This window comes from Castanea sativa, chromosome 1 (assembly GCF_040712315.1).
Source record: "Castanea sativa cultivar Marrone di Chiusa Pesio chromosome 1, ASM4071231v1".
In the NCBI taxonomy this organism is placed as follows: Eukaryota; Viridiplantae; Streptophyta; class Magnoliopsida; order Fagales; family Fagaceae; genus Castanea; species Castanea sativa.
Genome location: NC_134013.1, coordinates 69,279,552 through 69,295,601, shown reverse-complemented (window position 1 = coordinate 69,295,601; position 16,050 = coordinate 69,279,552). Strand labels below are relative to the sequence as shown.

Here is a 16,050-nt window from a genome sequence, read left to right as displayed (position 1 = left end):
GACCACAAACCTCGTGGAAATTGATGTCTTGTCATTTGTTAAACAGAACCTTAATTATGCCGGGTCCTCGGACCTCCTACTTTGGGGAAATTAACATTTGAAGTTACTATTCTTAAGAATCAAACAGAAACTTGGTTAAGTGTAGTCCTCGGACCACAAACCTTGTGGAAATTGATGTCTTGTCATTTGTTAAACAGAACCTTAGTTATGCCGGGTCCTCGGACCTCCTACTTTGGGGAAATTAACATTTGAAGTTACTATTCTTAAAAATCAAACAGAAACTTGGTTAAGTATAGTCCTCGGACCACAAACCTTGTCGCTGTTCTTAATATCTTGTCACTGTTTTTATTCTTATCACCCGTTTTGTGGAAATCATTAGCTCACCATTCGTTAATTTGGATCTCAAGTTCTTCATTTTTAAGTGTTAAACAAATTTTTGTAAGGAATGGTCTTCGGACCTTGCATCCCACTGAAAGCAATATGTCAGATTACAAAGGTTTAACCGTCATGTGAGTTGTCTAGGTATGACATTATTTGAGGTCTAAATTGAGTTATGTGGCTGTTTTAAAGTCATAGTGGTTTGCATGGTAGAGTTATACTTATTTATACTGTTTTCCCTTTAACTATTTGTTATTAAAAACTTTCATGGCAAGCACAAAAAGAATAAAGTGAAATAAAGACAACATGAATGAAAGTTGAATAAAAATTTTCTTCATTAATTATATACAAAGAAGGGAAGGACAGAAAGTTCCTATACTAGGCCCTAAACTAGGGAAGGGGGGTCTTGAAGGGAGCTGCTGCCAGCCTCAGTACTCTTCAATTCCAGCTTAAAGGTGGACAAGGCTTGTTTCCCTTTGTCTGTTGAAGGAATAAGGGGCTCCACGCTTTGGATCTGCCCCTTCTCGGCACCACCGCATTCATCCTTCTCTTTATGGGAACCTTCAGGTTCTGTAGGAGCAGGAACGAGCTCTTGCACCACAAGAGGAAGGGCAGGAGAGGCAGCAACATGAGGGTCTTCAATTTCCTGTATGTCTAGGGGAAGCCAGATGTTCTTGGGCTTCCTTAGCTCAGAAGCTTGAGGAATCCCTGCTGCGTTCATGGCCTCTCCCCAGACCTGCTGACAGTACTCTTGGCATAAGGCCGCAAAAGCCTCTGTTAGCTCTTCTTGCGTTCTAGTCACCCCCTCCTGATAACTGGCCTTCTTCGCGGCCTCCAGGGTGTGCTTGTGGGCGTGAGCCTCCTCCTTTGCCAACGTAAGCTCCTTTTCCAAGTCAGAGCATGCCTGGTGGACTTGGGCGAGCTCGACATCCTTTTGACGGAGAAGCTTACGCTGCCCCTCCACTTGGGTTTCCATCATCTTCAAGCTGGCCTTGTCACCATCTCTTTCTCTTTTCAAGTCGGCCAGCTGGGACATGATTTTCCCATTCTCTACTAGGGCCTGGCTTAGAGATCTTTCTGCCTCTTGCCTTAGCTCCTGCTCCATCCCAGCGCGCTTCCGAGAGTCATCCACGAACTTCTCGGCCGCGAAAACCTCTTGGATGGACTGCAAAAATGTTAGGAGGTTAAATGCAGTGAAGTGTTTACAAACCAATATAGAATATAAGTGTAAGATAGAACTTACCAGAGCTAAACCCCTTTTTAACGAGAGGAACAGCTGCGGCTGGCCCATTTTCTCCAAGGATTCCATGTCCTTGGGCAGTAGAAGAGGACGCTCCAGCACCTCGGCCAGGTGGTGGGCGTGGCCTTGTTGGACTACCCTAATGCTGGAGTGGCAAGGAATTGGGGCCCCGTCTAGCCTCAAGTCAGGAGACCAGGTGGCTGGTGCTCGGCGCACCTCGGCCACGTCCCTGATCTCCCCACTTTCAACTGAGCGGGCACGTCCTTTGCCCTTGTCCAGCTTCTGCTGCTGGGCCGGCGGTGGGCTGTTTGTTTCACTTTCTTTGGCTTCTCGCCACCGGCCCCCTCGGCATCCACTTTTCTTTTCTTCTTAGAATCGTCGGTGGGAGGTTTTGGCTCGGCCGGAGGAGGGGGTGTGGTGGCAAGGCGGGGGGGAGCTTGGGACCTGCTTGCTCCCTTCTTTGCCACTCGGGTGCCTACATCGGTCATAAGGTCCTTTAGCTTGTCCATCTCTTCTTCAATGGAACTGTCGTCTGGACGCGCTATCACTAGACCCGCGATCCCAGAGGCCTCGGCGGCTTCTTCTTCCTCGTCGGAAAGAACAACGAACGGGCTTCCGCGAGGTCGTGGAACGTCCTCGAGTTGGAACCTGTCAATCTCCTCGTCCAACGTGTTCGACGAAGACAATTGCTCTACGGGACAACGGTTACTGGGAGTGTGTAGCTAGAGGGACCGCAGTAATCGATTGTAAGTACAGTATGGTGTTAGGGCTGTCAGGGAGGTCTTGGTCGGCCAGGAAGTGTGGTCTGGCTACGTGAATCTTCCTACGCCGCCGGTCACCGGCAATGATGGCGTTCTCTATTGCCTGAAAGTCCGAGGATATGGGATCGTACCCCAGAATCAAGTGAGCCGCCCTAAGTTGTAAGTCTGCGCTGACGAACACTTCGGAGCGAAGCACTCGATTCAAATCTGCAACGTTGCAGTGGCTTAGGCGGGGGCGCACGTTTTGTTTATCTGCAAAGAAAAACATCCAAATAAACAAACATGATCAAATGCGTAGAGTATATAATGAATTAAAGCTAGACGCTTAAGTAAATGCGAGTGCATGTTCCTAGATGATTTAGGGAGTTATGGGGTGGGAAGTTAAATCCTAAAGGTGTCGCACCTGGATCTCCCCACTCAACTGGGCAGTGGGGGCCGTCATGCCAGTTGCCAGAGACGATGAGATAGTCATCCTTCATGCCTTTATTGGACTTAGGCAAACATGAGATCAACCTAACTACGCTGGAGCGGGATTTGATGTAATAGCCCACTCCAGTGAGTTTGCGGCATTCATACATAAAGACGACATCATGCCAGGTGAGGTTCAGACCCATTTGCTTATTTAGAGCGTCGACGCTACCTAAAACTCTAAAAACGTTTGGAGCGCACTGATCGGGACACAACCGATGGTTGCGGAGGTACTCCCTAGTTATGGGTTTCATTGGGAGGGTCATCCCACCTTCTACGAAGGCGACCATAGGGATGATGACCTCTCCGGTTTTCCTAGAACCGGCCACGGCTTCCGCCGGGCAGTATTTTAAACTTACGTCGCTGGGAATATGGTACTTGGCTCTAAAACCTTCCATCCCAGCGGCGGTATCAACTAGACACTTGAACTTTCCCATCAGAAAGGAACGAAAGGCTAAATTCTAAGAGGGAGAATGGTTATAAGGGGAGCCGAGGACAGGGTCCGAGGAGAAAGGGTTAAGAGAAAAGAAATGAGAACTTACAAATTTCAAGTTGTGCAAATTTCCACGGATTTCTGCAGACAAAAGGTGATTGCTGATGTTTTGATGGGATTAGCCTCTGGAGAAATAAATGAAGGCGCAGGTTCCCGAAGCGTCATGACGTGCGGGAAGTGGCCTCGAAATTGTACTTGTCCCGCCCAAATTTTCATGGAGTAACAAGGACCGTTGGATGCTCATCTTACCGTTGAACGTGGGAGACAAGGTATAACTTACGGTAATAAATGCGCGCGTTTTTGAAAATAAAACTGCCAAGTGGCATCCTCTGGAACGTGAAACGGTCTTCACACGCGTAGTTATTTACGGAACGTGTGGGGAAAGTTTTCGTTGGATCAAAACCCTATTTTTCTCCTCGGATGATGAAAAATAGAGTTTTTAGGGGCTATTGTGGGGAGTAAAAGGACCCAAATGGGCATATGGGCCTTTGGACTGTAGCATGGAGGGCCGACTTGCTCCATAATTAAACTCTACGAATTGGCCCATGCGCCGAGGATCCGAGGGTACAGTCGAGGGCGAGTTTCTCCTCGGACAGATCCAAGAGAACTCAAGACTTCATTATGAAGGTCAAGGCACAACTCTAGAAAGACTAATGGTTAAAAGGGGGAGGCCCTAAACCTTCTAGATACACCAATGTTAAAGAAAATATCAAGTGCAAAGGCTGCCACCTCTGCATTAAAGGTTCTGCACCTACCTCCCTGGCCGCATTAATGGGGAAGTGACCCCTGAACAGTAGGGCAAAAACTTCTAGTCAGGGTCCCAAAAGGCATCAGAATAGGGGTATTTAAGGGGGAGGAATGCAAAAGAGGGGGGGGATCTCTCTCTCTCTCTCTCGCTCACTCTCTCTCTCTAAAGAAAAAGAAAGGAAATTAAGGATTGTAACCTGTAAGAAAGAAAGAGAAATAATACAGAGTTGGTCTTCGGCTTACATCCGAGGAGACCTATTTGCAATTAACAATTGTTATTCATAAGTGTTTGTAACTCTTAGGCTGTTGTCAAGTTCTCAGTACCTCTAACCTAGATTTCAAGCCCACACTCTACAAATTTTATTGTTTAAGGCTCATTGGGCCTGAGCCCATAATCTTCTTTGGGTCCAGGTGCAATTGTGCACTTACAAGTTTATTAATAAATTAACCAGATTATATGTTCAAATTTGATTAGTTTCATTGTTGAACAAGCTTGAAATTGTCCACAAGGTAGTTGATTAACTTATTCTTTTTCAATGTATAATATTTATTTGAGAACAGTTAAATTAGCTTTCTATTGAAAAGTTTAAAAAAACAAAAGAAAAAAAAATGAAAACTGTAACAAGCAAAAAATACTTGACATTTTGAAAAAAACAATAGTGTGAGACTCGCATTTAGTTAATTGTATTGACTTTTTGATCAACAACATTATAATGGACCTGCACAAAATATTAATAAGTTACCAAAACAACCAGTAAAAAACACTTTTATTGGAGACCCATATGAGACCCATAAGGGAAGAAAAAAAGACTAAAATCTAATCCCTAATACACACAAAGTGAACATCTCAACTAAAAATTTTTATCCCCTCATAAATTTAAGCTAATAATTAGTAATGACATAAAGTACCACTTCAAATAACAAAGCTTTCCACTGTCTATCTGGATGTGACATTTTCTAAACTGAGGGAATCATTTTCATCTCCTCTAATTATTTCTTTTGCAAGCCTATATGGTAGATGGGGAAGGGTTCGTCCCATTTCTTTCTTCAATAAAAAGATCTCATATTCAGCCCCCAAAAAAGAGTACGACCTGGTTTTATCTCATTCTTCATTCTGTACTCAGCCAAGACAAAATGGGAAACAAAAAAAAAAAAAAACTCTTCAAGTTTGTAATAGATGAACTTAATAAATTCTTAGTAATCATAAAAGGTAGAAACAAATGAGCCAAACAATAGGCAACTCAGAACCCATCATCATTGTTGGCATTACTTAATCAAGAAGCACCACTGCAAGTGGAAAAACTCGTTTCAGCTCGCGATCTAACAGAAGTCCCAATTTTTTATAAGTAGAAAAGGAACTTCTATCATATAGTCACCATAGGTTAGCCGTTAGCCTGCTCTCTTAATTCAAGCAGCCAGATCATATTATACTGGACAAGACAAACAGGGTTTCTAGCTGGTTAATGTAAACCCTGAAATGGAAATAGAGGATGGATGAGGCAAGGCCAGATAATATTTCAGTTTTATTAGGAAATTCTTTCACTATGAAACCCTTCTCTCTGTCTCTCTCCCTTTGCCTCCCTGACTTGTACAGGAATGAATATGAAGTTTTCTAGTATTGTTTTCAAAGAGAAAAATCAGTTGGGCAAAGTGCAGAGCTGCATCAACATGGGAAGACCCGTACATTTCATGTTTTCTTCTTTGTTCATAGCCACCATTTTCAGCATCTTCCTCCTCTATTCTCCAAACCCTCTAATTCTCATGACCAAAAAAGGCCTTGATCCTGTCCTTAAACAACAAGAAGCATCACCACCCACGCAAGGCCATGATTCTGTCCAAAAACAACTTGATCAAGACAAACCCCATAAGAGTAACTTTCAAAATAACTTTTTTTTTTTTAATTACATAATCTTGAATTTTTCTCTCTTTTTTTTTTTTTTTTTTTTTTTTTAGGTGAGTCTTTTTTTTTTTTGGGTTAAAAATATGTTATTGGTTTTGTAGAAAAAAAGAATTGTGACTTGTCTAAAGGTCATTGGATTCCAGAACCAAGGGGGTCATACTTCTATACCAATTCAAGCTGTGCAACAATACCTAATTCAAAGAATTGTTTCAAGCAAGGGAGGATGGACATTGATTTTCTCAATTGGAGATGGAAACCTGACCAATGTGAACTGCCACGGTTTGATGCCAAGTCATTTCTGCAAATTGTGCAAGGAAAGACAATGGCATTTATTGGTGACTCGGTTGCCAGGAACCATATGGAATCTCTTCTATGCCTATTGTCACAGGTCAGTTTGCAAATCTAATTTATTTGTTTCCCTAAAGTACTAAATTCTAGGTGCAAATCTTTGTAGATTCTTCTCTTTGATATAAAATTTAAGTAATACAGTTTAGTTTTTTTTTTTTTGAAAAACAAACACACATGAGAGAGCAATAATGTTTGTATGCGCGAATTAGAGTGTGTTTCCTTCATGGGTGACGCCATGTATAGTTCAGGGGGTTCAATGAACCCCCTGAGCTAGCAATTTTTTTTTATATAATATATTTTGTTGTTTTTATTTGATCCTCCTAAATAAAAATTTGAATACTCTAACTCTAAATTTTTTTTAAACCCACTTGAAATAAGTTTAATTATGATTATCTTAACAATATTACAAAAAAACGCTTAACAGCAATCCAATTTTATCTCAAATATGGGAGAAATAGAGGGCGTTTGGATCCGCCGTTTGTGTGTCTACGTTTTTGCTTTTTTTTTTTTTTTACCTAGCAGCTTATTTTGACTTTTTAGCCATGAACAGTGCACAATGCACTGTTCATGGGTCCCACAAATTTCACTTTTTAACAACTTTTTCATTAAAAATGAGTCCCACAAAACTATTCATATATTTAAAAATTATTTTGCTACAGTATTTTCAGTTTTCAGTTTTCAGTTTCAGCAAAATAAGTTCTATCCAAACGGACCCATAGTAAGCCCAACAACAAAGTAAATTTTTTTTTTCCATCTAAAATTGTTTTAAAAATCCCATTTAGATCTTAATAAGTTTGAAATAAACTAATGGAAAATTTATAGTTTACAATGTACTATCATTGTAATATTTACATTGTTTCTAAACAAATGTGTACAATATTGTATAGTTTTTGCAAATGTGTATTGTATAATTATCTATAATATAAATCTTACATTGATACTACAATGTATGTAAACATATAATCGTCATGAACTAATAAATAAAAGTATTTTAAGTAGTAATAATTAAAATTCACTTAACAACAACAATTAACATGTTCATTATATTAAGAACAAATATGTCAAATAAACCTATAGTTTATTTTTTTATTCTATTACTAATACGTACTATAAACAAATTTGTAATAAATTAAAAAGTTATTTATACCATAAGATTCATATTTTACCTAAGATGTATCTTCTTATTGACCCTCTAGGAAAAAAAAAAAACTAGAGCCACCGCTAATTTTGTTTTGTGGTAGGATTTGAACCAACAATTCAACAAAGTCAAAATTCACATTCAGTTAAAAGATATAAGATAAGTTTATGGGGTTTTGAAACCCTATAAACTTGTTTCAATTAAATGATATAGGACAAGTTTATAGGGAAATCCTATTAACTTGTCCTACATCTTTTAATTGAATATAAATTTTGAAAATATAGCTATTAGATTACATGTTATTTACATTCTTAACATGTGTATCAAATTTTATTCAAATCGAATGTTATTTAATATTTAATTAATAAACTTTTTTTTTTTTGCATAATTTTTTACTACAAAAACTTGAAATTTAAACTTGTCATTGATTACATATGGATTGATTTTTTTATTTTCTTTAAATTTTGTAAGTATAAAGAATATAATAAGAACATGAATCCATTGGTTAGATTTTTGAAATTCATATCCAATAAAAAGATAAAAGATGAATAATTTTTTGTGATTTCATGCTAATGGGCCATGCTATCTTTCGTGGTAACCAATCAAGCCAAACACAACGTTTTGAATGAGGAATTTTAATGCAAATTCATTAGTCTGTGTGAAGGCAGTCATTGCATTGAAGCTTCTAATTTTACAAATATTGCAGGAGGAAATTCCAGAAGACATTTACAAGGATTCAGAAGACAGATTCCGGGCATGGTACTTTCCTCGTAGTGACTTCACCCTTAAGGTGCTTTGGACTAAATTCCTCATAGCAGGTGAGGAAAGAATGATCAATGGTACCGCTTCCGGTATTTATGACTTGCAACTTGACAAGGTTGATGATGGATGGACTAAACACCTTCCAGGTGTGGACTATGCTATTGTTTCATCCGGGCATTGGTTCTTCCGAATATTGTACCTACACGAAGGTGACAATGTAGTAGAATGTGTTTATTGCAATGAACCAAATGTTACTGGTCACCACGTTGAGTTCGCTGTTCAAATGTCGTTTCGAGCTACGTTTAACTACATCAATGACTGCAAGAATTGCAGTGGCCTAGTAACTTTGTTAAGGACATTTGCACCAGCCCACTTTGAGCATGGGGCTTGGAATACCGGAGGCTACTGCAACAGAACAGGACCTTTCGATGAGACTCATGAGATAGACTTAGCGAGTTCCGAATGGAAAGTAAGGAATGCTCAGATAGAAGAGGTTGAAAGAGCAAGAAAAGTAGCAGGTAAAAACCGAGGGAAGAGATTTGGGGTTTTAGATGTTACAAGGGCCATGCTGATGAGACCTGATGGGCACCCTGGAGAGCATTATGGCGAAAAATGGCAAGGAGGTGCCAAGGATTGTGTTCATTGGTGCATGCCAGGCCCGGTTGATACATGGAGTGAAATTTTTTTGGCAGTTCTTAGAGACCAAGCAGGGTTGAGTTCTTGATAAAGGGTTGCGGCTAACTAGTTAGGAACAATATAGCAGTAGTATAGTACGCATTCTTTCTTATAAAAAGTTCTTCATTATTGAGCTTGAAAAATATAAGCATGCTATTGAGACAAACAGTCAGGAAAAATGTCTTTTTAGAAGTTTTCCTAAAAATCAATCAAATTGATACTTATGTAGTGAGTGAGTTTTTGGTTTATAAGTCTCACTAGTACTTACAAAAATTAGTTCTTTTTGTAAGTGTTGTTTTCCCACTTCTTCCTTCCCCATCCCCTACCCTTGTGTCTATATTATGTCCAAAAAAAAAAAAAGTGGTCTAAAGTACCACATCGGTCAATTAATGAGTAAGTTTTCTGTTTATAAGTCTTACTAGTACTTACAAAGGTTAAGTCCTTTTGTAAGTACTAGTATTGTAAGTCTTGTCTTCCCATTCTCTCGTTCCCCTTCTCCACCCCTTATGTCTTTTATCTCTCTCCCTCTCTCTCTTTATATATATATATATATTATCTTGCTAAATGCTCAAGCCTAAATTTAGATTTGAATTTGGCTCAGCCACTGAATAAATAAATATGAATAAATTTTTTTCCTAGACCAAGCTTGAGCTATTTATAATTGACTAAGCTCATTTACAACTCACCCATTTGAATCTGTTTAAAAAAAAATTACCCAAAATTATTAATATATTTATATATTTTTGTGGGGAGTAAAAGGACCCAAGTGGGCATATGGGCCTTTGTGCTGTAGTAAGGAGGGCCGACCTGCTCTTAAGCTAAGAATCTGTTAGTACTGCGAATCGGTCCATACGCCGAGGGTCCGAGGACACATCCGATGGTAAGTTTCTCTTCGGATAGACCCAGGAGAACTCGAAACTTCACTATGAAGGTCAAGGCAATATTCCGGAAAGACTGTTGGTTAAAGGGGGGAAACCCTGAACCTTCGAAGTACACCGGTATTAGAAAAATACCAAAAGCAAAGGCTGTCACCTCCACATTAAAGACTCTGCACCTACCTCCCTAGCCGCATTAATGGGGAAGTGACCCCTGAACAGTAGAACTGAAGCTTCTGGTCACTATTCAAAGGCACTAAGAAAAGAAATATCTAGGAGGGAGGGGGTTGGAGCAACACGTGGATAAAGCATCAGGAAAAGAAGTATTTAAGGGGATGAACGCCAAAGAAAGGGGGGGTCCAAGAAACAAAAGAAAGAAAGAAGAATTGTAACCTTTAAGAAAGAAAGAGAAATAATACAGAAGTAGTCTCGGCCACGTCAGGAGCCTTATTTGCAATTATCGTTTATTATTTACAAGTGTTTGTAACTTTTAGCGTATTATCAAGTTACCGCATCTTAATCTAGATTTCAAGCCCATACTCTACAAATTTCATTGTTTAAGGCTCATTGGGCCTGAGCCCGTGATTGTCTTTGGGTCCATGTGCAATTGTGCACTTACAATTTTGCAAGCAGATGTATTATAATAATTAAAACCAATAAATTTAATAAAAATTCTATTTCAGAATAATATTATTAAAGTACTGAAAGCACATTATCTAAAAATTCTTATTTCAATTCAATGAAGTTCCATCAAAATATAGAATTACGCAAACCTAAGAAATATAAATGAAGAATTTTAATAATATAACCATTAAAATTATTTTAATTATTCAATTCCATATTTATAATTCAAATTTATGTTAGCTACAATATACATTTATTTATTTGAATAAACGAGTTTGGCAAAAATAAGTCAACCCTCTTGATACAAATAATAAGAACACAATTTCAAGTTGATTGCAAGTTTATCCAAATTAAAAATAAAAATAAAAAGTTGATTGCAAATTAAGCGGGTTAGAACAAAATTAACTCATTTACTTATTACCCGTTTTGACAAAATCCTTTTTACATTGAACACAAACGGTAAAAAACCATGCCGTGTCATACATTTGCTACCCTTCTCATGTAAATATATCCAAATTTTTTTGGTAGGCTAAAGAAAAGAAAAGAAACACCTTATATAAGATATACAGTAACAATCACGTTGTATTTGTATAAGTCCACATACAAGAAGTTAAATTATATCCCACATACATGTAACAACTAACAATCACGTTCCATGCATCCAAGACATAAAATACCACCTCAAATAACAAAGCTTTCCACTGCCTATCTGGATGTGACTTTATGTAAACTGAGGGAACTATTTTCATCTTCTCTCTTATTATTTCTTTTGCAAGCCTAAGGTAGATGGGGAAGGTACATCTTCCCCTTTCTTTCTTCAATAAAAATTCTCTTATTCAGCCCCCCAAAAAAGAGTAGGGCCTGGTTTTAGCTCATTCTTCGTTCTTAATTCAGACAAGACAAAATGGGAACAAATAAAACGCTTCAAATTTGTAATATGTGCCCAGAGGAAGAAAATCATTTTTCATAAATGAACTTCTTAACCAATTCTTAGACTCCTAGTACTTGAAAAAGACCGAAACAAATGAGGCAAACAATAGGCAACTCAGAGTCCATCATCATTGTTGGCATTACTTAATCAAGAAGCAAGACAAATATGACATATAGGAGGTTAGTGTCATTGAAGAACAGGCTCCACCCACCAAACTTTCTAGAATGGGACAAACGAAAGGACATTATATCAACAAGGATTAGTACCTGAAAAGTAGAAACATTGAGGGTGCAAAGCAAAAGGCAATATAGGGCAATTGATGAGAAGAATCAAACAAGAGGCTCTTCTACTCTTTAAAGTTAAAAACAAATAGACAAATAAATATGAAAATAATGACTTATTTCAATTAATTGTATGTAATCTAGCAGTACACATGTTAATTAACTCATCCTGCATTAACATCCTAAAAGGCCATTTCTTTGCATAAAGAAGGCTAATCCTCATTGTGGCTGCCAAAAACTGATGGGGAGATGCACCACTGCAAGTGGAAAAACTAATTTCAGCTCTAACAGAAGTCCCAGTTTTTTCTATGCAGAAAAGGAACTTCTATAATATAGTCACCATAGGTTAGCCTGCTCTCGTAATTCAGGCAGCCAGATCATATAATACTGGACAAGACAAACAGGGTTTCTAGCTGGATGCCAGGAAAATGATAGTGATGTAATGGACCAGCCGGGTGTATGAATCATATAATTGTCCAAATATAAATATAAACCCTGAAATCAAAATACAGGACAGATGAAGGCAAGCCAGATTATGTTTTTCACCCTAGATAGAGTTGAATAAAGAAAGGTAGAAAAGAGGACTCCACTGCAATATAAAAAGACATCAATGCCACACCATAAATCTGGAGAGATGGAACAAATTGTCAGTTCAAAAGTTGACTTCTATGTACCACCCATTCACTAGGTACTAAATTTGTACACAAACTGCAACAAGCCTAAACTTGGCTAAGCTCCTCATACATTAAAATAACAATTGATAGTTGATGAATGGAGAACTAAAGGCCAGTGGAAGGATTTGAGCATTAAAAAGCACCACAACACACACAATCTAAAATTAACTACACAAGATCTCTAAGGTAAAAAATCAAGAAAGTATCGATGGACCAGTTTCTATTCTTTATGCTATCTCACCTTCATCCCACCTCAAACCCAAACTTAATGAAAATTCATTACATAGATCAAACAATTTTTAAGATATTGATATGTATCTTCTAATATGTAACAAAGAGTAATACTCAGCCAGTCTTTACTCGTGGAAGAAGTAGATGCTTCTTCTTATCCCAAAAAGACGTAAATTATGGCTAGAATGTCATTATCAATGAACAAGAAACTCAACAAACCCATATTTTTCTTTAATGTATATAGATGAACTAACTGCTTATATACAGTTCCTCAATGTTGATTGACAAAACAACAAGTGGCATCCATTATTCAATATATTCAATTGAGTCAGAGCAAAAATATGCATACAAAATGTAACTTCATTTGAGCAGTGATACAGAAAAATGTCACAGCAATGCCAGCATATGTGACATATCTGCTTCTTGGTACAAACAGAGAAAAAGGTTTTCACAGAACTAGAAAACCTGAGATACACACACTAAAGCAAAAGATTCCGCTATCCTCGGCAAATGATACTAGAAGAGGAAGAGCCTAGTCACAGAATGTGGAATAGTCAACAACCTAGGTAGTATTTTTACCATATATGAGAACTTGGTTATTTAGGTGGAGAAGCAAAAGTTCTGTAACATGAGCTGCAAGATTGAAATTAAGATGCTACAACAAATAAAAATCTAAGAATCATGGTGAGGTAGAGTTCATTAGAATAACATTAGCAATAATTAAGCATTGTAAAGTACTTGAGAGCTAAGACTATGAAGATAAGAGAACAAATTGGTAAATTGATGGACAAAGGAAATGGTTAAAGGTGACAAAAAGAAAAGAAAGGACTGATGAAACAGAATCCACAAAGCCAACCCACATGGGAATAAGATTCACAAAGCTAAGCCCTGCTGCAGCAAGTAAGATTCTCAAATTATTGAACCAAAAGTGATCAAATCAGATTACGTTCATAACAGAAAAATCTATAGGAATGTGGTGGCAAATGAAAAAATTGACATACAATCAAAGGTAGCATGTCCTGAAAGACCCCCAATACAAAATTTTAAACCAAAATTAAACTTTTGATCCCCAAAGAACCATTAGCAATATCTGTAAGATTATATCATCGCATCTGCTATATACTCTGAACATCCAGAGCAACGCAAAGAAATGCCTACTATCCAACAATGTTATCAATTTGAGCAAAATAAATTATTAATTATAAAAGAAGCAAAAGGAAAGTCATACAAAAACATAAACTGAAAATTCTGTAACTATGCTCTAAACAGCACCATTTCTATCGATCTACATTAACAACAAAGGCACCACATTGATAATAAAAAAAAAGCTAAATATCAGATTAAGACATAACAATGGTTCTGAAAACCTCATGCTTCAACTGAATTACCAAACACAAAGGAGAAGAGTTCGCGCACAGGCGAAAATTCCACCAACCCGATATCCATAGCATAACCATTAACAGGCAACTTCAAATCCCGCAAGACACATAAGGCCTCGCAAAACCGAGCCCTTGGCACATCCTGAGCAACTGCACAGTAAGGAATCCACGAGTCCTGACGATAATCATCCCCAATATCAATCCCTTCCTTCTTCATTGCATCACACAATTGAGACTGGAACTGAAGGAGAGACAATGTAGGTGTCGGCGTGAGAAAGAGCACATTGTTGTCATTGGAGAGGCACCCAATTGAGGAGAAAGATAGAGGCAAAGGTTCCTGCTTTGAAGCAAAGCTCTTGACAATGTTCTCAAGTCTTGAGGGTTCGAGTGAGGGGCTTGAGAAGAGTGTGATATGCGGGCGTGATTCGATTTCGATGAGCTGGGTGCTGATTTGGCGACGAGCTAATACATTCCAGGCCTTCAAGACCTGGTTTTCAAGGGCGGGATCGAAGTAGAGCTCAATAGCATAGCCACTTGACATTGCTTTAATGGAATTGAAATTCAGCGTGGAAAATGAGTGAGTCAAAGAGAAAGCAACACAACCCAAGATCCAAAATTGAGATCTTAGAGTGAACCAACAGAGGGAATTGAACAATTTGTGAAATTATCAAAGCTGCCGACGAAGTTAAAATCAAAATCCTACAAGTTTTAGTCAACAATAACAAAAAAAAGAGACACCCAGATGAAATTAAAGAAAAATGATTGAAAATCAAGGTAGCCAAAAGAGGTGAACATCAAAACCCTAGAGATTTTATTGCAAGAACATGAGGAATAAGAAATACCCAGATGAAATTAAAGGTAAAAGAAGCCAAAGGAACAAGAAAAATTGAAAGCTTGATAGGAAAAGCGCAAATGGAGAAAAGGGAAAAGAGGGTGAGAGAGAGAGAGAGAGAGAGAGAGAGAGAGTTCAGAGGGGGGTATTGATAATGGAAACAGGTAACGAAAGAGATACAATTACATGTGAAACGGTGGGAGAAAAGTTTCAATCAGAAAGAGACAGAAGGAATAAAGGGAAACCAAAATCAATAAAAGCTTTTTTGTGTGAGTGAGAGGAACTGTGTTTCTGCGAGGCTCACCTTACCAACAAGACTTGCCGTCGGTTATTTACCACATTACACAGCAGAGAGAGACAGAGAGAGTTGGACACACAAAACAGCATTTACTTTTAGGTGTGCCCCCCAACAGAAGAGTTTAGGATCTTGTCCAAATATCAAAGGTTAGGATGTTCCGTGTTCCTGTTCATTTATCTAGGAATGTTGTTTCTTAATGACTTTTCTAAGGTAAGTTTAGGGACAGTGAGTTGCAGTTATAGCTCAATTGGTAAAATTTTTTATGACTGTATAAGATATTTGGGGTTCAATCTTTATCTACATTAAAAATTAATTAATGTTTTGGTTTGATGATAAAGAGCTATCATTAGAAGCGAATCCTATAGATTAAAATTTTCTATAAAAAAGAAAAAGAAAAAAAAGGTAGTCTAGAGGTACAGGTACATAAATAAAAGGGCTATAACTTATAAGAAACCGTGTTTCTAATTCTAGAAAAACCATATAATTAAAATAAATCTTTCACAAAAACAATAATGAAAATTTAATGCCTCCTATTTTTTTTAATAAATTGTTATAATATGATAAAGAGTTATCATTAAAAACAGACACTATAGATTAAAATTCTCTATAAAAAGAAAAAATGAAAAAAAAGTAGGTCTAGAGGTACATAAATAAAAGGGCTATAGCATATAAGAAACAGCGTTTCTAATTCTAGAAAAACCATATAAATAAAAAAATCTTTTACAAAAAAAATAATGAAAATTTAATGCCTCCCATTTTTTTTAATAAATTGTTATAATAAGGGAGGAGAAATTTAAACTTTGAATATATTTACGTCAAATGAACTATAAGACTCTTGACTCAATGTTTTATATTAGTTGAGGACAAAAAATTTAACAAGATATATTAATTGAGATTCATGTACAATAAATATTTAAAATTTATTATAATTCAAAAGAAATATTTTGATAAAAATTTATATAAGAATGAATTTTTTATCATTAATTACGTCATTCAAAATATACAAAATGGAACA

General features: G+C 37.4%; 2 protein-coding genes across 2 annotated transcripts; one reads left to right on the top strand and one right to left on the bottom strand.

Moving 5' to 3' along the window:
* Positions 1 to 5,674: 5,674 nt before the first annotated feature.
* On the top strand, positions 5,675 to 8,959 carry LOC142610168 (xyloglucan O-acetyltransferase 4-like; the record flags this gene model as incomplete). The annotated part of the gene is made up of 3 exons (XM_075781904.1): positions 5,675 to 5,957; positions 6,089 to 6,375; positions 8,180 to 8,959. Coding segments are annotated over 3 exons (1,350 nt in total), but the record flags the coding sequence as incomplete, so codon positions are not given.
* A 4,744-nt stretch (positions 8,960 to 13,703) lies between these two features.
* Positions 13,704 to 15,164, bottom strand: LOC142622653 (uncharacterized). Its single transcript, XM_075796174.1, has one exon. It carries the CDS (start codon positions 14,444 to 14,446, stop codon positions 13,895 to 13,897), a length of 552 nt encoding a protein of 183 aa, XP_075652289.1. The 5' UTR covers positions 14,447 to 15,164; the 3' UTR covers positions 13,704 to 13,894.
* Between the last annotated feature and the right edge of the window lie 886 nt (positions 15,165 to 16,050).